The following is a 27,997-nucleotide window of genomic DNA, read 5'->3' on the forward strand; positions in this document are numbered from 1 at the left end:
CTAAACAATGTCTAGGGTTAACAAAAACAGTGTTCAAAGGTCTTCATTTACTGCAGTTGCTGCTGTTTTATTTACACACTCTAAGCTTGTAACGTTTTTGTTCTCTATGTCTACGTTTAGATACGTAATCATGCAAACGTCTAGTGTCTAGATGACATGTTATATATATATATATATATATAATTTTTACGCGATTTAATGCGATTAAAGCAACCCAGGCCACCACAAGAAGCTTTGGCATTTCGCAAGTTATAACATGCAAGAAAGTCAACCCCGTTACAGGATTCGACCAATAACACATGTGAATTCTATGACTGGCGGTCAAAAACTCAATTGAATCACCGGGTTGAAGACTGGGCGGGTCTGTCTACTCACTTCTTCGGAGACTATTTTTCTCTAGTCTAATAGTTTGTTCATTCCAAGCCGAAGAGCGTGAAAAGCTTTTGGCTTTATAGGCTACATTAAAAACCATGAAAGCAGTTTGAACGTTGTGGTTACAAAGTTGGATATACGCATTTATCCAGCCATGGATGGTGAGGACGAGACTACGAAATATGGTAAGACTAACTTGAAAACGTTCATAGAACAATTATTTAGATATGCGAGTGGTATATTATTGATGGTTACTTGGCACCACATGGTTAAATTAAATATCTAGTTTATTGTTAGTAGGTCTATCTCATGTCCAGTGCCCTAATCGTTCACGTAGCGTTGGCCCAGGCCAAGTCTGACACTTTTCAGAGTCAGTCAGTCAGAAAGCTCACTGTGGAAAACGCATGTCCTGCCTGCCTGCGTGGTTAATGTTTACTCCTGCATGTTCATGTACACTCATGCACGGTAGATTTGTGCACTGTGGAAGTATCCATAGAATAGTAATCCATAGAATCCAATTACGCTTTTGTACTCAACGTATGTTAAGTAATCTTTTACAATATTACTTCTGTGCGCGTTTTCAGTGAAACAGTAAAATTAATACCAGATGAATGCTTGGCACACGTCATGGATTCAGGGCTTGAATACATGTCCTGGATGTGATATAGTTTGACTGGAAACTACTGTACAGTGCAGCCTACTGAATAAATCATGTGATAGTCTGTCTCTAACATCGAAACGTCTGTAGAGTTAAGTGAATTGAAAGGAAACAGAAATGAAACGAGACAAAAATATCTCCCTTCTTTCTCTCCCTGTGTGTGTTACACTATAAGAAGTTTAAGGTTTCAAAAATTTAAACTTGCAGCACACTCACAGAAAGGTCTTCAGCAGAACTGTTGAGCTTCTGTGAAAGACTTCAAGTCATGTCAGTCAGGCCAAACTCTGTGGACGCCTAACTAAGCATAGCATGTGACTTCCCAGGGGTCTCAGCGTCCTAACTCAGGCCTGCCATCGCATCCCCAGGTGTCACATTCCTCCACGTATAGAATCCCAGAGAATAGCTCCTCTCCATTGGTGGGAGGTGGACAACACTGGGTTGATAAAAATAGAGGAGTTAATTTGCAAATGCTTTTGGAGTCACCCGTGATCTAAGAATAGGTTGTGGAATAGCTTCATCAGCAACAATGTGGGGAGGCAGACTCTGGTGTCTGATCTCCCAAACAAGGATTATTGTTGGAGTGACACTACAACAGGGATGGACCACTTCATACATACCCTATTATATGTCCTTTCACTTAACTATATCTGTTGGTTTCTGATTTGAACTCTGAAATCAGAGTATGAATTGGGTTTCATGGATAAAGTGACGCCTCTGATTTCTAGTAAGGCAGCCCACGTGTTTTAGTGATGTCTTGTGCATATGTTTCCTCATTCAAGAGAGAGAAGTCTTCTCCCTGGTTATGTTTTCACCCCATTAATGCCTATTGTGTGCAAAGGAGTGAAGCAACATCTGAGAGAGCAATAACATCCTAAACCACAAGCCAAGCCTGATGAGTCACTCGAGCCATGTTGTTCTTACTCTCTCTCTCTTTCTCTCTCTCCCCATCCATCTAAACAAAACTATCTCTTTATTTCTCTCTCTGTTTGCCTGGTATCTAATTGCTCATTTATGGCATTTCCTGTCTCAGTCCCTCCTCAGTGCTCCACACAGCCATAGCCTCTCTGAGTGGCGTACACAGATGCCCAGACAAATACGCGCTCTGGCCTATTTGTCCAAATGCAATAGTATTAGCTGAATCTAATCAGATTTGGTGGTTGCCTGGGCGACCGTTTGGCATATCAAAGATCCTCTGATTTAACCCTCTCTGCCTGTGATTTCTTTATAGCAAATGGAAAAAATGTCAAGCCAGTCATGCTAATTATGAGACAGGAAGCTGTTGTTGAGGTAACTGCCGGTCAACTTTTTAACTTGCATAAAACATAAAACTGTCCTGCGGTTTATACACAATGCAGCTAATACACAGGAAATTACTAAAGGCCTGTTTGGCACACAGAAAGTTGTGGAGCTGTGCTGGAGTGTGCTAGCTCTAGCAGCACCACCAGAATGTACCAGGAGTCCCTCTCCAACACACACACATTTACACAAGCACACACATATAGTCTCATTGACACAAACCATGTCTGCACTGCTTCATACATGCATGCTGTACATACATACATACATACATTTATGCATACATATTTAGAGAGGCTACATCAGGCCAGTTACATGTTAAGGTTTAAGCCCTTGCAGAAGAGCTGTGAGATGTGTGTGTGTGTGTGTGTGTGTGTGTGTGTGTGTGTGTGTGTGTGTGTGTGTGTGTGTGTGTGTGTGTGTGTGTGTGTGTGCGCGCACGCTTTGTGTTTATGTGTATGTGTGTGAAGGTGTGTCCACGAGGAACTCAGCCCCACCTGTGTGTCCATGCAGAATGAGTGGGTGTATTTCCTGCAGGCCCTGTCAGGGCTATATCAGGAAAGCCCAAATCACAGAGCAGCAGAACTGCACTGTACCATACACAGCCCTGCTCAGAGACTTAGATTACATGTAATTGTAGTCTATATATATTATATATATTTACACACACACACACACACACACACACACACACATATGCAGTGAGGCCCTTTGAAAGTGGAGCGGGGCTCTGTGATGTTTATTTTTGGCGCTGGTGGGGTTTTGTGCTGTGCTGTAGTTTAGCACTGTTCTGGTGCCCATGCTGCTGGGAGCTGTAGCACAGCTGGCCTCCATTACTGGGCCTGGTTCTCCCCGCGGAACCACGCCTGTTCTGAGGGCGGCTATGTGAAGGGACGGGGATGGGGCTGGGGTGGATGGAACAGAGATGCCCTGCAGAGGGAGATGTGTGTGTGTGTGTGTGTCTCTGTCTCTCTCTCTCTCTCTCTCTCTCTCTCTCTCTCTCTCTCTCTCTCTCTCTCTCTCTCTCTCTCTCTCTCTCTCTCTCTCTCTCTCTCTCTCTCTCTCTCTCTCTCTCTCTCTCTCTCTCTCTCTCTCTCTCTCTCTCTCTCGAGATCATTCCCTCACTGTCCTTGCTTACCTGTCTGACTGGAATTGGGTCCAGACAGACTGGAGGTGTTGGTTTCGGGATGAGAGGATGATCTTCAAAAGAGTGTTGTGTCTAGTGTTGCTGTGATGGTGGGGGAGAAGTGTGGGAAATTAAATAGAATATTCTCTTACTCCATAGAACTATTGATGAAAAGGATAATAGTGTGGAGAATGGTGGTGGCACCTCACAAAATTTCCAAATTATTCAAAATTTATATTCAGTCCAAATGACCTCACAAATGGCTGACATCAAATGAAAAAAGATCCATGCAGTGTGTTACGGCTGTATGTGTTCCCTGTGATGTATATTTGTTCCGGTGCTGTTTGTCCCTGTTCTCTCCCTCCTCTCTACCTCTGCTCAGGTGCTCTGCTTGTAATGACCTTGATTGGCAACACCTGGCTTGGTGATTGATTGGGAGTTAAAGGATAATTCCGGTGTGATTTTGACCTAAAGGGTGTTGAAACATAGATAGATAGATAGATAGATACAATATATAGATAGATACTTTATTGATCCTCAAGGGGAAATTCAAGGGTCTCAGTAGCATACAGACATAACACACAACATGCACTTACAACAGAAATGGTAAACATTAGTATAGTATAAACATATAACTAAACTCCACTATACAATAAAGACAGTAGAAGATAAGATAAGAAACTAACAGAGCGGATGACATTCATTGATGACATGATACCAACTCCGAGTGTGAACGTATGTCTCATAGCTCACCTCGGCTTGTCCCCTGCACTCAGAAATCTGGTGCTAGTTAGCCAATGCTACCAACAGTGTTTTGTTGTGGTGCCTCGGGCATCGGCCTAGCAATGCAAATAAATCACTGTTTTACACCATTTACGAGGCTCAAAGTACCTCCATACTTCATTGGTAGACTTCCGAGGGCCTTGACATTTAAAACGAGACATGGAGAACTTTGAAAAAGCACTGGTAGTTTATTTACAAGACGATTTATACACAGCTACTAATGATAGCATTCGGCTTATTGTTGTCATTAATTAATACACGTCTTAATACATTATGTTGTCAATAAATTACCTTCATTGGTAAGTTTTGATCACTGCCTGACATCTACCCAATGTTCCCTTTCACCTGACATTTTTTCATGAGCAGGATCTCCTATTTGATATTCTCTGACAGGATGCTTTCATTGAAAAGCCGTGCTAAACTACAGCACAGCACAAAACCCCACCAGTGCCAGAAATAATCACTAAATAGTAGGTTTTAGAAGGCAGGCAGCAACTGATAATTGAAAATGGTTTGATGTAGCTTGATGGAAATAGTTTTAAAAGTGCAGGTAAAGGGATAAGCAAGCTGACATTGTAATTATAAGGTAGCTTATAAGCCACTAGGGACTAATTATTACACACGCACACTCAAACATTTAAGAGTGACCTTTATCTTGTTTAATGATAATACAAATGATGATTGTAGTAATAATGTCATTATTACAGTGCATGAAAATGCACTGTTCTGTTATCCGAAGTCTTCTTCTTCTTCTTCTTCTTCTTCTTCTTCTTATTCCTACCACCAAATTTCTGCGTCTAATTCAGCTTCAACCGTTTAGCATTAGAAACTTTGTTCAAACTTTATATAATTAGGTCTTGAAAATGACACTTGAGGATTGTATTTTTCACTTTTGTAAACTTTATACTTTTTGAGATATTAACAAAAAACAAGCTTATTTTTCTCCATAGACTTTGCATTAGCACTATAACATCACAATGGACTAATTAACTTGATTTGCACCTGTATCAACTTCCAGCTGCTCAACTAGGACCCATCAAAGGGTCTATTGTATCGGTATCGGCCCTCAAAATCCTTTATCGGTCGGCCTCTATTTCCACTGAATTATTTTTTAAATCTGATCCCTTACCATAGCTGTTCGTTTGTACTCGTCGCTCGACTTATCGTGACTAAATTCAAGATGGTGTTGAATGGTAAAATTCCTTAAGGTACTGTCTGTATAAATCGTCTTGTAAATAAACTACCAGTGCTTTTTCAAAGTTCTCCATGTCTCGTTTTAAATGTCAAGACCCTCGGAAGTCTACCAATGAAGTATGGAGCTACTTTGAGCCTCGTAAATGGTGTAAAACAGTGATTTATTTGCATGGCTAGGCCGATGCCCGAGGCACCGCAACAAAACACTGTTGGTAGCATTGGCTAACTAGCGCCAGATTTCTGAGTGCAGGGGACAAGCCGAGGTGAGCTATGAGACATATGTTCACACTCGGTATCATGTTTCAACACACTTTAGGTCAATATCACACCGGAATTCTCCTTTAAAGGCTCCAGGATCCAGTTCCTCAGGAGAGGCTTTTGGTGTGGGGACTGCTGGCTGTCTTGCTGCCTCTCAGCCTGGGATTGTCTCGTCTTTTGATTTGGACTTTGTGTCATGTCTATGTAGTGTTTTGTTATGGTTTATCTTGATGTAATAAATCCCACTGGTATTTTTTTTTTGGTATTTACCCCATTTTTGTATTTATTAGTAATAAATTGTTATTTATTAGGATTTGGGGTCAGTGGTGGGTTTTTGCTCACCCCTACCTAAAGGGCCACGTAAAGGTGGGGTGTAACACAGTGGCACTAGGGTTTATAAATTAACTGACACACTTGATCCCACTGGCTGTTCAGCTTCCAGTTTATCAAAGCAAGCAAGACAGCGTTCTCTCTGTAATGTGATATATTAAAAAGAAACATATCAAGAAGCTAGTGAGAATGTAGGCTAAACACGTGCTGGACTCATTACTTGTACTTCGGTTTGTATCGTAAGAACTTGTATCTTAGTTGAAATTTGTAGCTCAACCCCTGAAGCCAGCTTCAGAGTTTGTGTCCTGTTGATGTTTCGCACGCAGAAGGATGTGAAAATCTCTGTCCTCCATGGTGGAGCTGTTCTCTTGGCTGTCGTGGGACCACCCTGATGGAACAGTCCCACAGCAGCCATGTCTATTTTTATTCTCACACTCCTAGCCGTTCCTTTTCCTTAGGCTTTGGCTGCCTTACGACTTGGCTCAGCCCACGCAAAACATGGCCGCCACTTTTGTCTGACTAGAGTGTGTAGTAGTGGAGAACCAGCCCTGCGTCTTGTGGTGGGGTGTCACGTACTCATTTAGGGCTGATGCTCTGGAGGTAATTACATGTCTCAACACTGGAGCCATCAAGCAATTTTGCTCATAGGAATTCAATGGTATGTCTTGGCTTGATTTAATATACACATAAGCACAATTAAGTGGATTAAATGGTTGAGATCATATTTGCCCCCGTGGAATTATTGTAAGTTTAATTTATTACAACATTTGTATTTGGTAGGAACATCATGGAGCACATGGGTAGTTTCACAGTTAAGCTCTCAAAGACTGAACATTAAACCTTGATGTCTTTTTTTGATGCTCATTATATAGTCCTACACATGTTATATATATATATGTTGAAGGATCTCATGTCATGCCAACTGGTAGCCATTCTAAAATATGCACACTTATTGGAAGTGTGTTGGAATTGACATCTGCAACAAGTAGTTTACTTAAAAATGAAATTGAAATTATCCAACATGATGACATAGTTTGAGGTATACATGCATTCACAGTGATTGTGAAATTATTTTAAAAAATCAGTTACATTACATTACATTACATTTGGCTGACGCATTTTTAGCCAAAGCGACTTACAACATGGTAAACAGTTTAATTTTTAGAGCAATTCTCAACAATTTTAGGACAATTTAAAAAGCATTAGAGTACAGTAAGAATAAGTGCATCAGTGAGTGCTGTTTTTAACAGTTACTTGTCAGTTTAAGACGGCTGGTGAGTGCTAGGATCAGCAAGACTTGTTGTAAGTGTTGCTATGAGAGGAGATGTTCTCTAAAGAGCTGGGTCTTCAGGAGTTTTTGAAAAATGGAGAGGGATGTCCCTGCCCTTGTAGGAACTGGCAGTGTGTTCCACCAACGAGGAACAACAGATGAGAAAAAGTTTGGCCTGACGCCGGTGGTAGAGCTGAGGAGTCGTTCGTCTGAGGGTCTGGAGGTAGCGTATGTCTGTATGAGGGTATTCAAGTAGGTGGGAGCAGAACCGGAGACTACTTTGTAGGCAAGCGTTAGAGCCTTGAATTTGATGCGGGCCGCCATAGGTAGCCAGTGTAGCTGGATGAGCAGCGGGGTAACATGTGCCCTTTTGGGTTGGTTGTAGACCAGGCGCGCCGCCGCGTTCTGGATCATCTGAAGTGGTTTCACTGCGCAGGCTGGGAGACCTGACCAGAATCCATGACATGGATTTAGAAGCATAGCTATATTTATTAAGAGTGAGCTCAGGAGAAGACAGACACATAATGAGTGCTGCATAAGGATCAAACACCATCTACCAGACCTCAACAGATATGTGGCTGCAATAACACTTGATACCACCAGGGGACAGTAAAAACATCTTGCATTGTTGTCTACCTGCCAGGAAACATTTAAATCATTCCATTGCAACATTCTTCCTAATCCCCACTGACACAAACTTCACTAGAAATATACTGAAACAGTCTGGTGTAAAGGTTACTGAAGACGTGCCTCCCAGTTTTTATCAGTAGTTTGTCCAGATGACAGACTGCAGTGCTTAGCTTAGTACTCATCAGGTCAAATAAGTAACACCTGAAGCTCAACATATTTTACTTTAGAATTGTTTGCACAAAGGGATTGTGAAAATGAACCTTCCATGAGAATATAATTCTAGCAAAAGGAGAACCAGCTAGCAAGGGTTAAAAACAGGGAGATTAGACTTTTTGAGTTTGTGAGTTTGTTGTTGCACCAGCTCCACCTTGATAGGTAGCCAAGTTCCCACCCCTCCCTCCCCCAACAAATGAGCTACCCGTGGAAGTCTCAGGGGGCTTGACTGAATGAAACCAGAAAACAAACAAAAGGCACAGGACTAAGAAGAGCTGCGCTCAATAGCAACAGCTCAACTGAACAGACAGGGAGGGAAACTGCCGATAGATACCCACGGTAACAAACTGGCCAGACAGGTTTGTCTCACACGCTACTCCTCCCACATACATACACTCTGCTATACAGAGAGGAAGAGGAAGTGAGAGGCAGTTGGTTTAGTTGGTGTGGGTTAAGTTGAACTCTCAGGTGGGGAGAAAGACAAGAGTTGTAAAGGAGAGACGAGAGGACCGGAAACCGACCGCAGAGAGGACAGTGAAGATGGCTGAGGAGGAGTCCCACTATGGCAAGCATGGTAAATGTCAGCCCTCTCCCTCACATGTGCGCTCTCTTAAGCAGGGAGAGTTCTCGGAGGGCACAGATGTTTTGGAGCCGGCTTGGGCAGATCACAGGAAGCTGGGAGGGAGTGCATGAGAGAGGTGCCGCGACTGCTTTGTTTTTGCTTTGTTTCGACCGAAACTTTTGAATGGAGAGAGGACAAGTTCTGGTATTACCAGCTATGGAGCTTTGGGTGGAATAAGGTTGCTCGCTGTGTGTTGCTGGAAAAAATACAAGCTAGTCTACCAGCCACTGCTTTGTTTGTTTGTTGTGTTTTGAATGGAATTAAAGTGGAGGTATCCCCACAGAGGTGTTTCAGAGGTCAGTGTGAGTGTTAAAGCCATATTTACTGGTAAATAATTTGGCTTTATTTGCTTGAATCTTTTTCTATATGCCTCTTGTAGGGCTTTGTTTTTGTTTGTTTGTCTTTGTACCTTTTGTTGACCCACTTTCTCGGTTAGTCAGTGCTCTTGTTCTCTCTCGCTCTCTCTCTCTCTCTCCTCCCACCAAATGCACTTGATTGCACACCATGCTCTTAGTTTGAAGACAAACATTCACTGATGCTCTCTTTCTTTCTTTCTTTCTTTCTTTCTTTCTTTCTTTCTTTTTCTCCCTTGCACTCTGCAGAAGACTTCAGTGAGAAGCTAGCTTGTGTGTGGTTGTAAAGAGCCTATGTCATCAGACATGCAGGAGATGCTGAGAGCATGAGTGTCTGCACTCCTCCATGTATTATTGATTTAAGGTCAACACAGACAGAAAATCACACCGACCGATCAGTGCATAGTAGTCGGCCGCTTTACTGCAGTCATGCAAAAGTGAATGTTTAGAGGTCAGTGTTTACTTGTGGGGAGAGTTTAAAAAGAAGAATGTGGTTGCCCAAACATTAGCTTCAGTCTGATTTTGTAGACATGCAACGTGAATTTCAGATCATGCTTGAAAGACTCACGCTCATTAAGAGTATTGGTTTCAGAACTTCTGATTTTTATATTCATAACTTATGTCCTGATCTTTTTGTTATGTTCTTCCACATATGAGATGACCATATATCTGTGTGTGACTGTGTTCAGAGATAAAGGGAATATTATGTTTTTGCAGTGTTTCACTGTTCTGCATGGGTGCAACCCCCCTGCATCAGTAGCTATCTCTCCAGATTGCTAGGTTAGCATTATTGTGCTGATTGAGTCTGATTTAGTGTGGTTGTCTAGTTAGAGCAGCTGGTGGATCTTTAGGTGAAGTCATGCTGTCTCTCCCCTTTAATGCACATCATTGTAAATTAAACTCTGTTCTTGATTTTTCCTACCATTGGTCTGACTGGGTCTTCATGCATCTGTGGTACCAAAATGACCATCATCATGTCATGTGGGATGAGGTCTGTTTAAATGGTACCATTTACATTTGTCACAATCAAGAGACTTTATATGAAGTATAAAGTGTCCTCTGAATATCATTTCCAGTTATTATTATATATCATTAAAGCAACATCAAAGAGTTTTTTTGTACCTTAAAATAAAGTTTCCAAAATCGTTTCAGTGGTTCATCAATTCGGCACTTCTGCATTCGCTTCGCGACCCTCTATCGGCTATAACCACACTATGTAAGTTTGCCAGATCGGGTAGCGGATCTGTAGTTTGATGGAATGAGACATAAGAAACTACAAATTTCAATTGCTTCTGATGTCGCAATCCATCATACTTTCATAAAATCATGCAACATAGTCTACCTTGTCTGTGGACATCGTTATTTGCAAAGCCAGTGCTAGATAAACAAATAGTGTGTGTGCGACAGAGGAAAAGTGCTTCATTCGTATTCATTCGTAGCTGTCCTGAACTCTGTGACTGTTTGTGTGAACTTGCATTTAAACCTGAGATTGTTCTGTCCCCTTTGGGTATAGTCACTTTAGGTCATGAGTCATCCGTTAGTGTCATTTGGCCTCGTCACCTTGTTGCTACATTGCATCAGGTGGATTAGTCGAATATTTCTTTTTTAAGCCAAAATGACTTTGATCTCTCTAACCTCAACCAATTGTTTGTGACCTGGAATTCCGATCTCCTTGTACTTCTAAAGGGGTCACAATGTCTTTTCTGCTTAAAGTTGGCTTGCAATGCAGTTTCTGAAGACCATAAGGGTGACTGCTAACTTCTTTCTTTCTGTTTGTTATCTTCTTTCTTTTGGCAAGTCTTTCTTGACTCCTTCAGAATCAGGGTCCAATGGCCATCAAATGTTGTATGACTGAAAGTTTACAACCAGTTGCAAACTCACACATTTTTGTGTCTAGAGTCTACAGTGGGGCAGTGGAAGACTACCATATGTTGCCGAAGTTCAAGGACATTTGTGAAGCCATTTGTACAATGGAATGTAGTTCAATTTGTTGGACATGGCAATGCTCCTAGCGTTAACTCAAACAGGCTGGCATTAATGAAGATCAGGAGACTCTAGGGAAGAAGAGCATTCAAGGCCAAAAGAAAGTGGTCATTCTCTCTCTCTCTCTCTCTCTCTCTCTCTCTCTCTCTCTCTGTACAAAGATGACGAGAAAGAGGTCCACTTATGTTCATAGAGAAGTTCATATACAGAGGTTCACAAAGAAAGGTTCTCACAATAAAGTGTAAAAGGCCTGGGTGTACATAACGCCTACATTGGGGTGTTACTCCATTACTTACAGGGCTTTGAGAGTGAGAAAGCTGGTAGTAACTTATAGTAATTTACAGTGTATTAGTCTTATTGTGTATAAACCGCAGGATCATCCAGGCCAAACGTGACGATTTTGCTACCTACTATATTCCTATTTATTCCTTTTTTTGACCCCCCCTCCGTAAAAAAATGCTGTATCTTGGAAAGTATTGATCTTACATAAAAGTAATTTTACAGTGTGTCTCCTGGGTAACACCTGGTATTTTTTTCAGAATCTTTTAAGACCTAAGTGCGTGGGCCCTGGTTGAATTGACGTGGAATGACCCTAGAGGTTGTGGTATTTACGCCTTGGAGGAAATGAATGAGATGGGCTTACTCATCCTACACCCCTGTTGTTTTCAAGCTTTAAGGCCAACAATCTGTTCTCAAAATACATTACAAAGTACATTTGTGTAGGCTATTATTTTATGCCCATCATAGATTCCAACACATCATATCATAGATCCCTATACACATAAAATGTTCCAATTCAAATATTAAGAATTGAAAACAAACAAACAAAATAGTGTGTGTGTGTGTGTGTGACTGTCCTTCTAAAAATTTTGTGACTAGTTGTTTGTCATCTGTCCTTGTTTTGAGGAGGTTTATAGTAATGTGTGGCCATTGTTGTGGTGTGGACTTGTTGTTCAGGCAATCTCAGTATGAATGTGCATCATGCTGTCGGCCTAGTGTAAAGGGTTGGGTTGGGTTGGGGGGGTCAGTGGAGGCCTGTGTGAATCACTAAGGAGGAATGTTGTGGGTTGCCAGGCGTGTCTGTCCTGGGGGAGGAATAACATTTCACTCGTGGCTGTGTGGGAATGCCACACGCACTGGCTTCTGGAGATCCCTTATGGAAAAGGCAGAGGAACATATGAAGATAACTGTTCTTATAGGGACTACTCAGTAATTAGAGGATACTTATGGTTAACTGTCCAGTGAATAGAGATATCATGTTATCCTTTCTATTCTAATACCTTTTCTGTTTTCTGTGCCCCCTCTATCTGAATTGCTCCCACTGTTAACTGGAGAGACTTTGGTTTTTACTTTGGTTTTGTGGATATTCCCTGTTGTTTATTATCTATGTAGAGGCAACAATATGTGCACCAGCATCAGTCTAAAGAAAGTTTAAATCTATTTTTTTTTTTCAGGTGAACCCAGGAAGTATGACCCCACCTTCAAAGGACCAATCCACAACAGGTAAAGAAAAGTAGAGCTGAACTGAAATGCCAAGAGGTGGAAAGCCTCTCTCTCATTAAGGGCTTATTTTCATAGTCGATTAATCTGTCGATTATTTTCTCGATTAATCGATTAGTTGATCGCTAAAATGTTAGAAAATGGTAAAAAAAAATAATGTTGATCAGTCTTTTCCCAATTAATTAGTTGTTGCAACCCTACTCTCATTTTCTCTCTAACACCCACTCTTCCTCTCGCCATCTCTCCAATGACAGGGGCTGCACAGACATTGTTTGCTGCATCCTCTTTATTGTGGCCATCCTGGGCTACTTTGCCGTTGGCATTCTGGGTGAGTGAGACATCACAGAAAAGAGAGTATTTGTTTAACATCTGTGTGCCAAATCTAAGATATTCAAATAGTGCAGGAGCTGTGGCAGAAGCAGCAGCATCCGTACCACATGCGGGTTCTAGTGCCCACGGGGAAACGGGTTTGAATCCGACCCACAGTCATTTCCCGATCCCACCCATATCTCTCCTGCTCGCTTCTTGTCACTCCTCACGCTCCTATCTGATTAAAGGCAAAAAGACCAAACATAATATTATTAATATGATTGTTAAGATGGATCAAATTTCAGTTGTCATTAGTCTTACAGTGTATATTTATTATTACAACGACATTAGGGCCAGTTCCATAAAACCAGGCTGGCAAAAACAACATCTATCTAATAATAGAGGCTATGTTATCAGTTTTGTGTGTGAATGTTTGTGTGCGCGCTAAGAGCTATTGCATTGTTAAGACACTGATAAGAGTAGGCCACAGGTTTTCTCCAGCATTGGGTTTGTCATTGGTGTATTCCTGGACTTTGAGGTTGTGCCAGGACCAGGGCCAGTCCCTGGTGCCTGTAGGAGTATGTGTTGGCCAGTCTGTGATGGTGTGTTGGTCTCTCTCCCCTCTAAGCCTGGTCCCAGGGCGATCCCCGCAAGGTGATCTACCCCACTGACAGCAGAGGCCAGTTCTGTGGACAGGCTGGCACGCCACTGGCGTAAGTTCCTCCCATCTTTCTCAAGTTCGCCTAAATGCTATGATCCACATTACTGGTTGTTGGTGTGCTTTGTATTTTGAAAATGCCTCTGACCACACACCACATCTTTGGTTTGGAGCCGAACATTCACTGATTCACTTTATCTGTAAATCTACAATAGCCCCTACCCCCATCTCTCCCTTCCTCTCTTCATCCCTCCCTCCATGTTCTGTATGGCAGGAAGAAGACCAAGCTGTTCTACTTTAACATCATGAAGTGTGCCAACCCCATGGTGTTGTTGGAGTTCCAGTGCCCTACCACTCAGGTTGCTACCCTGTCCCCCTCTCTCTCACCTCCCAGAGCCTCTTTGATATCCTTCCACCATTAGTCATAGGGTGTTGTCACGTTCAGCCTTCTAAACAGACTCAGATCAATGACTCAGCAAGTGTGAAGTGAACACTCCAAACAAACTCCGATCCATCTAAAGGGAAACATACGAGAGAAGCTGTAGTGCAGTTAAAAGGCTGTTACCACTCTGCATTAGGGTCAATGCCTGTCAAATCAGACAGAATCCAGGAAAATGGTTGTTCCCCCGTTTAGATTTTGCTCAAAGTTTGTCTACATAATGTTTAGGTCCCAGAAGTTAGACCTGTAAAATATTTTTTTTTTCTATTCCAATGTTTTCAGTAGTTTTTTTACCCTTATCATCAATTTTACACTCTCAAAAATGTCTCATCATGGTGGCCATGTTTGGACATTGATATCTTAAAAAGCTGTACTCCTAGCCTGCACAATTTTGTAAGATTGAAGACAAACATGTTTTCAGTATGACTGGACCATTAAAAGTTTGTTTGCCCATTAGTTTTATAGGCCCTAGATTTGGAACAAACCAATCAGTATTTAGTCTGCAAATACAATACTTTATGAATGTCGAACGATGTTGGAATAGGCCTACCTCAATTTATAGTCATTTCATGCTCAGAGTGCCAATGATGTACCATGTTTCCTTCATTGTATACCTGTGCATTTTCATTCTTGTCCCTGAGGTAAAACAATGATTTTGACTTTATTTCTTTATCTATGGAACAACATTGGCACACAACATTACACTAAATGCCCATACACTGAGCTACTGCCACATAGATTTTCATGTGCCTACTAGCTACCCTTACACATACCATTCTACTCATCTGAAAATGACCGAAAATCACAACCTTCCCATGTTTTAATACTTAAAACCTTCAAGCCCATTATATGTGGAGACCTCAAATATTGTTAATAACATTAATGAAAGGCATTGCTCCATTGTGGTGGAAGTATGCTCGCCCTAAATCGGGCAGACCAATCAAATCAGGCTTTACGATGATGGACAGGTGAGCAACAGCGCCTGGTCTATCACGTCATCTGAGCACGCTTAGATTAGGATCATGTTTGAAACAAATACACTGTGGCTAGAAGGATACATGGCTTTTAAGACCCCATATAGAAAATTCATATTATTATGACCGCCGCGCAGCGAAGCCTCATATAGGTTTAGTCAGGGTTTTTTTTTTTTTTTTTTTCATGTCCAAATTTCCGTCAAGGATTCCGGGACACTGAAAGACCGGGGTAGACTTAAACTTGGTGGGCATGTAACCCCATATGGATAGCATGGAACCATCATTTTTCGTTTTGATCTGTGGACTGCACCCCGGGTTTTTCTTTTTTTTAGGAGGACCATTTTTTTTTTTTGTTGATCTCATGTCAACCCATTCCATAACCACTCATTTCATGTATAGCGCCTCCAAATGCATGCCAAGTTTTGTGAACTTTCGTTCATGGGGGGCCTTACAATAAAATAATTTATGTGTACATTTAGTGACCGTACACCAACAAGGATTCCCGGACACTGAAAGACCGGGGTACCACGAAACTTGGTGGGCATGTAATCCCACATGGATAGCATGGAACCATCATTTTTGGTTTTGATCTGTAGCCCCCTGCTGTACTGGACCCCCTGAAAGGAGGGTAGGGCAGACACAGTTTTTTGTGAATATCTTGAGAACCGTAGGGCCTAGAATGACCAATTTTTTCCGTATGTTTGCCTCCAGGGGTCATGTTAACCCATTCCATATGCACACGTGCATAAACAGATACACACGCACACACATACATTCACAGTAATCCTACGTATGACACATACTCACACAGTAGACCAGAGTTTCCGCTAGGAAAAAATGGTGCCAGAGGTTTAGTTTTCCGGACATTTTGATGATATGCCGGTCAAATATATTATCGCTTCTTAATTACCTAGTCAAGTTGAGGAAAACTGACTATGTAGCTTAAAGAATGACATAATCAAGCTGAATAGAATGTAACATGTTCATTAGCCTAACTTACGTAAACATGCCTAACAAGATCTAGCCAGTATGTTTTCATGGACAGCAAGAGTCCGCTTCGTTCATTGTTTTAAAAAGGCTACGTTGTTTGTTGCTGCTACCCACGTTATCTTGGTTCCACTGTTTAACTTGCACAGATGCGCACACACAAGAATGAGCGCTCACACCACTACCCCCTAAGGCTATGCCTCTTTATTTGATAACAATACATTAAGAAAGATTTCCTATTCTGGGAAATGTTTAGTTTCTTTTTCTTTCGGTCCGGTTCAATGATACCGTTTAATTGTGCCGGAAATTATCCGCGGACCAGCAATCTCCTAGTCGAGGAGGCCCTAACCCTGCAGATCATAGACAGAGAAAGCATAGGCCTACTGTATGCTTTGGGTACAGAACACAGTTGCATGTCCAGTGTACACGGAGAAAGACAGTGTCTTGGAGGGGCCGCAACCAGGCAACTCCTCTTCCAACGTCATGATTCCGACAGATACGCCCGACACTTAGGCCTATGCATTTTATCTGGTGGTGGTGGAGTTGACCATCTGGAATGTTGATTTTCAACAAGAGGAGATCATCCTGAGGCTTCCCCCACATTGGACTTTCAGACCATATCGCTATGCTAATGCCCGCATACAGACAAAGGTGCAAACCGTTCGTTAAAAGTATCTGGTGGTGGTGGAGTTGACAGACATAGGACATCTGAGGCTTGGCGCTTACCAATTTATCATCATCCATTGCGCTCTGCCCTCACCCGCCCCTCACCCACCTGGAAAAAGAGACTCATATGGCCTCGAGTACCTACCTCTGAAAAACTTTTAAGACTAGTCTGCCTGGGCCTGGCCATGTTTGAACCGCCTCACTTATTTGTTCGTTGTTTAACATGGATGTTTTAAGCGTGCACTTCCGATTTGAAATGTTTCCTATTTGAAATGCAGCATAGGCTATGCGTGTTGTTTAATAGCTTTCAAACGGTAGAGCCTGTACATTTGAAAACATAGCCAAAGGACGTATTGCTTTAATATAGGCTTACATTTTAAGGCTTATTCTCAAATTCAGATTGCGTTAGGGGGGCGGGATTATTAGCCAATTCCAATCGGACAATTTGACCGGAGAGATTTAATTTTGTCTGACATTTTTTTGCCAGGCAATGTCTGGTAATTACCGGACAACGGAAACCCTGCAGTAGACATATATACGCATGCATGCACATGCACACACACAGGCACATAAACAGGCAAACACACAAGCACATGCACATGCACGCACACACACCCACCCACCCACACACACACACATAAACATAAACATGTACACGCTATCACATGCACACAATTCAAGAATTTCTCAGAATTATGAACAGGCAAGATGGGGGTGGGGTTGTATAAAATGTATTTTACATGTGAAATCTATGAACTAATCATGTTTTGGTACTTGTTGTCTAGCAGATACCAGTGAGAATTGAGTGTGCATAACGCAATTCAGTGAGAATCACATATGCCTTTCAGCGTGACTTATTTTTGTGGAAAACATGTGCTGGACTGGGCGGCGGTCATATTGTGTACCGCTCTGCGGTACATCTAGTTTTTATGATATTAATGCCCAAACATTGGAATGACCTTTATAGTGTGTGTGTATGTGTGTGTTCAGAAAAATATATATATTTATGAAACAAACCACCACACTAATCATGTTTTTGTTTGTTTGTACCTAATGATGAATAATGATGAAAATACATAACTAACCCAAAGCAACTATATAGCCCATAGTCCAAAGCAGTAAGTGTGAGACCCCCAGAGAAGGTATAGTGTGAACAGAAAGAAAACTTGAGGCCCCATCAGAGCTGAAGTGCACCAGAAAGACTTCAGAGTCCTCTTTCAAATGAACTCGCAATGTAAATACAAAATGAACTGAGTCCCTTTTGTTTTGGTCCACTTTATGGTCACCTTTTAGGGGATTGAGTTTGGTTCTTTTAAAAGGACTATATGTGAAAACACCCTTAGTCCTGACCGTTAATTCTTTTTTCCTTTCATCAGCTGTGTGTAGAGAAATGTCCAAAGCAATTCATGACCTTGTTGAAAGCACATGCTGTAAGCAAAGACTGGGATTACTACAAAGATTTCTGTAAGGAAGGTGCAACTAAAGCAAAGGTGAGTCCAGTGTGTGTGTGTGTTTCGTGTGTGTGTGTGTGTGTGTGTGCGCGCACGTGCGGCTTGTGACACAAGTTGATCTGAACTGTTTTGTTCTTGCTGTAGCCTGTACAGGAGATTCTAAAGGAGGGCCTGTGTCCTGCCATGCTTCTGCCAAGCAAATCCTGTAAGTCCTGGATACCCATACTCTGCAGTTTAATCAGTAAATACCCTTAACATGTATTCTAGTATACTGCTTAACTAAAAAGGTATTTTAAGGCTACAAAGTATGAAGTACAAACAAATGCAAAAAAGTTAACAGCTAAAAACATAAAATAATCCTATCTCTGTTTCATCAAAATGATGTAAAATGACTGAGACTCATGAGAGAAAGTAATGGTCTCCCCTTTTAAAGAAGCCCTATGCAGGTCTGGTTATTCCTTTGCTGTTTCTGGGTTTTCGCTGGATTTGGGCTCGTATTTTTCACGACACTGTCAGTGACTGCTATGCTAAATCCCCACTAGCTAGGCGAGCTAGCCATCAAGAAACCAAGCTAAACACAAACAGGGCTCACAATAAAACGGTCAAGCAAACACTGTTCAAAAAACATTGTTCAAGAGACTATCAAACCACATTACAAAAACGAAGTTCACCCAAGGGCAGGCTACTTACAATTTCAACAGCAACAAAGCCAAGTTGGCGTCCGTTTTGCAGTCTTCTTCGAAACTACAATCTGACTACATTTTCGAGGCTCGATTGGATACTTCTATGAAGTCACATCCGGTTTTGTTCGGACCGTGAACAGAAAGTTGCATATTGCATATTGTTGCAAGTTGCATATATCTGCGGAGAAGCGATAGGGGGAGACGAAGCACCCACCAAACAACCCAGAAAGTGTATCAGAACGACTCTCAACCTGCATAATTAAGGTCATTTTTGCTAAAATTGTTGCATAGTGCTTCTTTAAGGGCCCAAGGCGTCACATTATCCTCCAGCACATGTGGGCCAGCCTACAGTATGTGTGCCCCTCGGCTCATTAACCTGCCTGTCTCCTCTGCTCTGCTGCAGTCACCCGCAGGTGCTTCCCTGCCCTCAGCAGGAAGGGCCAGGACGTGCTCGTGGGCAACCAGTCGCAGTTTGATGATGGGAGTGGCCTAAGACCCGCCAAAGACCTGCTCGATGGAGTGAAGTGAGTTTCAAACTTTTCCCAACCCGGGATGGGCCTCTCCATCTACCACAAGATGCTGATTGCTTACTAATGTTGTTTGTGATTTCAGAGGTAGCATCATGGTTATTTGTACTGATTGCAGGGGAAATGGGGGAAGGCTATCGACCCAAGCTGGAGAGCAATAAATCCCTATTGAAACTAACCTTTCCTCCAGTCAATTAGGTTATGCCTGGGCGACAAATTGAATATTACGCCAACATTTGAATGCACCGATCACTGTTCAAGTCTGATTTATTCATCTGGCAAATTAAGATCACATTCCCTTTATCTAAAGAGTGACATTTAAACTTTACACATATTTCTGTAGAATGAAAGAACGAGCAAACCTGCATTGAAAGAAAAATAAGAAGTTTGTTTTGGAAGATTCAATCTATTGAACGACTCACAAGTCTGGGAAGAGGTAGGGTAGTGTAATTTTGTAATTGAAATGATGAAGCATCCATCCAAAGTACTGTTCTTTTCACCTACACAGCAAGCAGAAAGAGAACGCGTTTAGTTTCATGAGTTCGCAACCTCCCATACCAGTCTTATTATATACTGCTCACTGCTGCTCCTTCTTACCTGAGCCCACATCTTTCAATTACTTATTAAACTCTGCTTTTCTTGACGGACAGAAATGCCTCTGTGGTTATTGAAGCACGACAAGTAGCCATGAAGATCTTTGAAGACTACACACAGTCATGGTACTGGATCCTAATGTGAGTGCACCAGTCAAGGGCTTGGTCTTTCATTTTGCCTGCTCTGTAAATTGAAATGTGATCTCCATTATCTCTTTATTCTCTCATTCCATAGAGCACTAGTGCTGGCCATGGTCATCAGTCTCATCTTCATTGTCCTGCTGCGCTTCCTAGCTGGCATCATGGTGTGGGTCATGATCGTCTTGGTCATCTTGGTGATCGGATATGGTAAGCCCCTCTCTCAGCCCCCGCATCCATAAATATGTCTTATAAGTTCTTGATTCAGATTCATTCTTCTTGTTCTCTGCACAATGACAATAAAGTTTAATCTAATCTAATCTAATCTAATTTCAGCCTGCTCGATACTCTCTGTATTGGCTTGTATAAATTGGATTAAGTTCAGTTACCTCCATGTCCCTCTGAGTAGTCGTCTGGTCTCCCTCCTCCAGGTATCTTCCACTGCTACATGGAGTATGCCCACCTGAAGGATGAGCCGGGGGCGGACATCACGCTCCAAGAGCTGGGCCTCCAGATGGACGTCTCCATCTACCTGCAGATCAGACAGACATGGCTGGCTTTCAGTAAGTACAGTACCAACGTTTGAATAAAAGAATAGTAACTGTGCACCCTCCATTTTCTGAAATAAACCATTTGAATGAATGATTTTTGCTTGTATGGGCATGGATAATATGGACACAGCAGTCCAAATGTCCATCTTATATCCACTGCCATTTTCACAATTTGCCCCATGCATGGTCACATCCACATCATCTGTCCACAGTGATCATCTTGGCCATCCTGGAGGTCATCATCATCCTCCTCCTCATCTTCCTCCGAAAGAGGATCCTTATTGCCATCGCTCTCATCAAGGAGGCCAGCAGGTCTGTGACCAGTGGGCTGGGCCCGTGCCTCATAGTCCACTCAGTCACGCCCAGCCACTGATGCAGGCAGAGACATTGACTGCACTGTCTAGTCATCACTTCCCCAAAGCTCACGCACACAACACTGCTGCTAACTTTTAACTACCTGTACATTAACACACACATGTCACCTGAGGGGTACAGTATATTACGAAGCAAGGTTACTGGCTTACCTTGGTGAGTTACAGCTGATCTAACTGATGTCACTTCAGAGACAATACATGTAAAGGGTTCTTTTGGAGAAAAGAGGTTAGTCCTGAAGTTAGGTTTTACCTAGCTTGAGTTGCTACAGCCAGCAGCTAACATAGCCAGGCAGCTACAGCACTACACTCTGGGGGCATGTAAGTGGGAGCTCACGGACATACCCCCAGAGTGTAGCACCGGATTTCTCCTTTAACAGTAACTTTTTCTGTCCACAGGGCCATCGGTCACATGATGTCCTCTCTGTTTTACCCCCTGGTGACCTTTCTGCTGCTGGCCATAGTCATCGCCTACTGGGCAGTCACAGCCGTGTATCCTTTCTGCTGGAGTTGGCCCAGTGCATTATGGGTTCATCAAGCCCTTATCTTGCACTCTGCAGATGTTTCCTTTTTCTTTTCTAATTTTGTTTCGTGTACAGTTATAACCTGTCCAGGAAGCTGTTGAATGGATTGGCCGATGGGATACTGTAAGCCCACGCTGGTGTTAGATTGTCTAGTTTTAGGCTTATCTACAGACCCTAGCTCAACATAGACTCACTATGGCATAGTTGGGTATGAACTGGACCTCAAGGTCTATTTTGATATACATACTCAGTCTGTTTTATATGTAATCAGTCATCAGATAAAATATCTTTGGCACCAAAACTGCAACAAAATGGGGGAAAATGAGTAATGTTGCCTGTTGCAATACATCGTGTTTGTATTCCCTTAACCCACCCTGGCCAGGTTCCTGTCCACTTCCAATGAACCCATTTATAAAGTCTTCAATGAGACAGAGTGTGAGTTCGGGAGACAGACATGTAACCCTGAGGTCAGTATAAATACACATACACATTACAATAATTCTGACGAATACACACACACACACACATAACGCATATACTTGCACCCACGCCGACACACTTTCTCCTCTCTGCAGAACTTCAGCACATCTGATATGAAGACCAAGTGCCCCGACTCTGAGTGCCTGTTTGCCTTCTACGGCGGGGAGACGGTTTACCACAAGTACCTCATTGGCCTGCAGTTCTACAACGTCTTCCTGTTTTTCTGGTGTGCTAACTTTGTGACTGCGCTGGGGCAGATGACTCTGGCAGGGGCGTTTGCCTCCTACTACTGGGCCTTCGTCAAGCCGGACGACATGCCCACCTGTCCCATCTTCTCCTCCCTCGGCAGGGCACTCAGGTGGGCGCTAGTTGCTTGGTTCAGGAAATGGTGGAAAATGTCAATCGGTGTTTCTTAAACCTTGAGATGACTTCCCCAAATGTCAGTCTTTTGTCAGGGTTCCCGCGGGTCCTTAAAATGTCTTAAATACAACTTTCGGTTTTTAGGGCCTAGAAAAGTCTTAAATTGTCTGGAATGTCTTGAATTTTCGAAAAGGATGTATTACATTTGTGTATGGGACCGCCAGCGAGTGGGAGAGAGCGAGTGAAATGTCTCCATCTGGTTTCGTGTATTTTTTTAAACGGAAATCTATAAGTGACTGGCTACTGAAGGAAGTGTAGTGGTTGCAGAGTGAAGATGTTTTCACGGGTCGTTAAAGATGTGAGTGTAAATGGTAAGAATATGTAAAAATATGCCTTACGTTTTCGTGGTATAGCCGAGGCCTGAGATAACGTAGGCCTACGTGAGCGGGAGAAAGAGCTGGGTAAGCCAGTTAGCGATAGAGTGGCCAGCGCAGCCTCAAGCCGGACGCTCATTTGTCCTCCTTTTTGGAGTTGCGCTGGGCTTCTAGAATCTTTGGTCGGACGCAGCATCGTTTCACAAACTATGGACGCGAAGACTGCTGGTCAAATTACGCGTGGTGCTTCTGTCACTCATCTGATAATTTGCTGCGCAATTTATGAAGGAACCACGGACCGACAGAAAAAGAAAACAAACGTTTTCTCAATCAGGAGGAAAGACACATTAAGTGTATCTGTTTGCATCTCTCCAGCGTGTTTTGCTGGCTTCGCCTAATTAAATATCTGTCTAAGTTATAATAGCCTACCTGTAATATCGGTCTGCAGATTGCTTGCCAGCCTTTCCCAGTAGGCCTACTTCGCAAAAGTTGTGAAATAGGCCTATAACCGCATATTGTCGGCGACTGGCTACATAAAAAAAACACATCTACAGGCTACTACAGACACAGGTGAAGAACAGTCAGCCTCAGCCAGTAGCACAACCAGATATGTACAGCCAGCTTCAAAAGCAAGCAGTCCAGACCCTAAAATTGGGCATTGAATAGCTGTGAAGGTAATTCACACACAATTATTTTCTTTCACCAAAATATATTTGGTAACTTCTGTAGACATCCCAAATGGGGTGGGTGTTAAAATAAAAAAAAATAGTAGAAGAGTTTCTACTATAGTAGAAAAAAAACTATTGCATAAAACAGTTTTAAGTTTTTTTTGCCATGGTATAGTATTAATTTTTCCATTTAGATGTCTTGAAAAGGTCTTAAAAGTCTTTAAATTTGCACTTGGGAAATGTGCAGATACCCTGTTTTGTACACAACTCAAAGATACTCACTTTAGTGTCGGAGAAGTAAAGAAACCAGGAAACATTTAGATTTATGAAGCTTGAATCAGAGAATTCAGACTTTTTTTTTAATTACTCAAACCAATTAACCAATTATCAAAATGGATGGCAGTTAATCAATTCATTGTTAAAGCTCTAATTGTATGTACTTGACTGCATGTGTATGTCTATGAGCATGTACCTGTACACACACATTTATCTTTTTCCCCCTCTGCCACCCTGCCCTACCCTCCCTGTGCAGATATCACACAGGCTCCCTGGCCTTTGGCTCTCTGATCCTCTCCATAATCCAGGTGATCAGAGTGCTGCTGGAGTATCTGGATCACAAGCTCAAAGGTGAGGCAGCAGATGCACACCTATGTAGGCCTACCCTCAGCCATTCAACTGAGAACACACCCAGCAATCCATGTCATGTGTAGAAAAACAGAAAGTAATAGTACTTGATAGTATTTCACATGTATGTTGTCACGTTATGCTACTCCTACTCCTACCGCTACCTTCGCTAGTTGCTGTGTGTGTGTCACATTTTTCTTTATCGCTCTTAATCTTTAGGAGCCCAAAACAAATGTACAAAGTTCCTATTGTGCTGTCTCAAGTGCTGCTTCTGGTGCCTGGAGAAATTCATCAAATTCATCAACAGGAATGCATATATCATGGTATGTCTCATGGGAAATATTTCTATTGGAGGTGACATTCCCTTGGGTTGGGATGAGGGTCAGTCGGTCGTTTAATCAGGTCATAACATTGTCTTGCAGTCGTTGTCTAATGTGACCACACCCGTATTTCCTAATCCTCTTGATCATCTGCTCTCATCAGGTAGCCATATATGGCAAAAACTTTTGCACTTCGGCCAGAGATGCCTTCTTCCTTCTAATGAGAAATATCATAAGGTGAGACAAATGGATTGTGAAGTGATGAGATCCTGAATGTCAAAGTCTTGTCATGTCAATTCTAATTCTGATTTATGTGTCTAGTCAAGCTCATACCCTGTTTTCTCTCATTTCTGCAGGGTTACGGTCTTGGACAAAGTGACTGACTTCCTGTTGTTTTTGGGAAAGCTTCTCATTGTAGGACTAGTAGGTGAGAGAAACTGTCTCCTTCCTGGAGACTTGAGTTCTATCACTAAATGAAAACTGAAAAACTGAATTCCATGGTTTTTAGATGCCTACCCTGCAGAACTATGGATTTTCTAAAAGTTACTTTCTTACTTTTAAAAATACATCTGATCTGACATCTGACCCATCCTCCTCTCTGTCTTGTAGGGGTCTTTGCCTTCTTTTTCTTCTCTGGAAGAGTGAAGGCTTTCGAGGACACAGCACCCACTCTCAACTACTACTGGGTTCCTATCCTGGTAAGGGATTCATATTCATAACTCCCACATGCAGCATGCCACAGAAATAACATTCTATAACTATAGACCTCATGTTTTTGTATGTTCCTTGGTGACAAAGTTCTTTGATTCTCCATAATCATCCAAACAAACACAAATGTTCTTATGTTTTTGTTGTGGCTATTTGTAAGAGGATCATGTTCCTAATATGTACTTTTGTGTGTGTGTTCCTCTGTGTGTTCTTTCCACAGACGGTTGTTGTTGGCTCTTACCTCATAGCCCATGGCTTCTTCAGCGTCTATGCCATGTGTGTGGACACACTTTTCCTCTGCTTCTGTAAGTCACCGCAGACCACCACAGCTGTATATGGCGCGCGACACATGCTCTTTTAGCGGAAAGCCATTCTGTTCTACTCGGGAGGAACTGAAACCTTGCTGGCACCTCAATGTAACCTCAGAGTTTGAGCTGCACATGAGACTGTTTGGCACATAGAAAGTCCTGTCTGTCTAAGCTAGTTTATTTGGCAGACCTCATTCCTTAAATACAAACAATGGACACCCTCACTCTACTCTTATTGTTCTGATTCCTGGGCTTTGGCTTTAGCTATGATGTGCCTCTGGGGAATATGCAATACCCGGAACATATTACCCTTTAGATATGCAATGATCATTTCATCTTCTCTTTACTGTCCTGTGCTATGTTCACCAACAGACCATGTAAGGATCACTCACACAGATGACCTCAGTATCAGGCACTATAATGCTCTATGCTTTTTTCCTCTTTTTAACCTCTGACCTATTTCCTTTTTCTCTTCTCCCTTTATGTTTTGTATTTTCTTCCATTTTCATCACCCTTACCACTGCCACTACTGTGACACTCTTCAAACTAACTCACTTTCTACACCTATTCAAATTGACATTTACTTACATTTCTTACAAATTTACTTACATTTCTGTATCTTTGCATCTCACTGTCCACACTCCATTTTGTACTGGGTTTCACACACAAAAAACACATACAAACACATCTATGCACTCATATATATATATATATATATATATATATATATATATATACACACACACACACACACACACACACACACACACACACACACACCACACACCAACATCCCTGAAGGTGATGATCTGGAGAGGAATGATGGCTCTGCAGCAAGGCCCTACTACATGTCAGCAGAGATCCATGATATATTCTTTAAAGGCGACCAGGCAACACCGCAAGAGCGGGAGGATAAGGACGTCCAGCCTGCGGCTGAGTAGAGTGCAGGAGGACGGTGCTGAGGTCATTCAGCCTTTCTCCAAATCAGGACATTGTACTTTTGTACTTCAGTTAGACACACTAAGGGTGAAACACTAGGCTATGAATAAGTATTGCCTCAACAATAATCATCAATATAATCAACAATATTGCCTCAACAACAAGTGGTGTAAATGTGTGAGGCAGTGATGGATTTTCTACATAAACATCTACATTCTCCATGCAGAAACTTATTAGTATGCTGATATACCCATTACTTTTCTTTGACAATGAGTTCTGATGAGTTTATCATGAAAAAACACTATGAATGTCTGCAATGCAATACAATCTCACATGCCTAATGTAAACTTACATAAACTCTCTCTCTCTCACTCAAACACACACATACACATTCTCACCAACATACCATTTACTAAGTGAATGACTTACATGAGTGCCCTGAGTGGCCATCAAGCAGAGCCCCTTTAAGCAGAGCTCTGTAGGAGTAGTGGCGGAAGCTCTGAGTACATAGATGTTCCCCCACCTAAAGGCCTACACATCTGTGGTTTCATGTCCCCCCATCTAAAGGCCTACACATCTGTGGTTCCCCCCCACCTAAAGGCCTACACATCTGTGGTTCTGTGTTCCCCCACCTAAAGGCCTACACACATCTGTGGTTCCGTGTCCCCCACCTAAAGGCCTACACATCTGTGGTTCCATGTGCCATTTTGTTTAATTTCTCTCTTTTTGTCTTCTACACAGTGGAGGATCTGGAGAGGAACGACGGCAGTGCAGAGAGACCCTACCTGATGCCTGACAATCTGCTCAAAGTTCTGAAGAAAAAGAACAAGACGGAGAGCGAGTAGTAGTGCTCCCCCAAGTGGCGTGAAGGTGTCGCTGAAGTGAAGTGGAGGATGACTGGAGCAGGTCTGCTGAACATCTCAGTTAAGCTAGTCTTTCCATAACTGCCATATAAACTGTATATAAAGAAGTATAAGAACAATTTTTGACCTCAAACTCAAAAACTGATCAGGACCAGAAGATATATGGAGTTTTAATCAGAAGAAAGAACATATATCACACTTCTATGCAACTCGAAGAAGACTGGACACTGTTCTCTACGTGTATCCGTGTATCACATTTACACAGTTTTATATAACATGAATGATATGTGACTGGGGTATGACATCACACCAAAGGCATTTTTATTTTTGTATTTTTTATTTTTTTAAATAATTTGTGACTTTTGTGTCTAGCAAAAAAAACTGAAGTCCGTTACATAACAAAGGTTTAAAGTCAGCTGTAAGCACTACTAGCATTCTATTAGCATGAATATTGCTCAGTTTGAAATACAGTATCCGCTTTGGAATTCCAGTCCATATTTATAGAAAAAACTGTTATGCTTTGTGATTTGTTGTCTTGTTATTACATTATGTGAAGCCAATCTCAAATGTGCCTTATCCCATCTCAATAGCTAAAGAACACAAGTTTTTTTTGTCTTTCCAAATATGTGTGCAATGTTTTTAGATTTTCTTTACTTTTACAATCTGCCAAAAGACACACAATTTTAAGTGAGTTAACCCTTTATTTGGAGTTGGTGCTTAAAAGGTTAATATGGAAAGTATGGAGTATGCCCTCAAATACTTTCATGTGTTTTAGTTTTGTTTCTGCTTGGAGCGTTGATATGTATTTATGGTTCAGTTTGGAAGAGAAATAAAGATGGAAAACATTTGTACTGACATTCCTTTTCATTTTATTCATTTCTTCCTTATAAGTCA

The 27,997-nt window shown here is 42.0% G+C and overlaps 1 protein-coding gene across 3 annotated transcripts; it reads left to right on the top strand.

Annotated features, from left to right (window-relative positions):
- The first annotated feature begins 342 nt into the window (after positions 1-342).
- On the top strand, positions 343-27,960 carry LOC125296132 (choline transporter-like protein 2). Of its 3 annotated transcripts, none has more exons than XM_048245828.1 (23): positions 343-557; positions 12,543-12,591; positions 12,843-12,916; positions 13,526-13,610; positions 13,830-13,914; positions 17,998-18,111; positions 18,217-18,277; positions 19,159-19,279; positions 19,933-20,016; positions 20,111-20,223; positions 20,445-20,576; positions 20,777-20,876; positions 21,335-21,427; positions 21,842-21,926; positions 22,035-22,297; positions 23,874-23,968; positions 24,185-24,288; positions 24,449-24,522; positions 24,642-24,712; positions 24,895-24,983; positions 25,214-25,298; positions 26,103-26,264; positions 26,982-27,960. In XM_048245828.1, exons 1-22 carry the CDS (start codon positions 527-529, stop codon positions 26,240-26,242), a joined length of 2,148 nt encoding a protein of 715 aa, XP_048101785.1. In that variant the 5' UTR covers positions 343-526; the 3' UTR covers positions 26,243-26,264; positions 26,982-27,960. The 3 variants fall into 3 exon arrangements, with proteins under 3 accessions (XP_048101785.1, XP_048101784.1, XP_048101786.1); XM_048245827.1 differs by lacking the exon at positions 343-557 and adding an exon at positions 8,381-8,704; XM_048245829.1 differs by lacking the exons at positions 343-557; positions 26,103-26,264 and adding an exon at positions 8,384-8,704.
- The last annotated feature ends 37 nt before the right edge of the window (positions 27,961-27,997 follow it).

Source organism: Alosa alosa, chromosome 6, assembly GCF_017589495.1.
Source record: "Alosa alosa isolate M-15738 ecotype Scorff River chromosome 6, AALO_Geno_1.1, whole genome shotgun sequence".
Lineage (NCBI taxonomy): Eukaryota > Metazoa > Chordata > Actinopteri > Clupeiformes > Clupeidae > Alosa > Alosa alosa.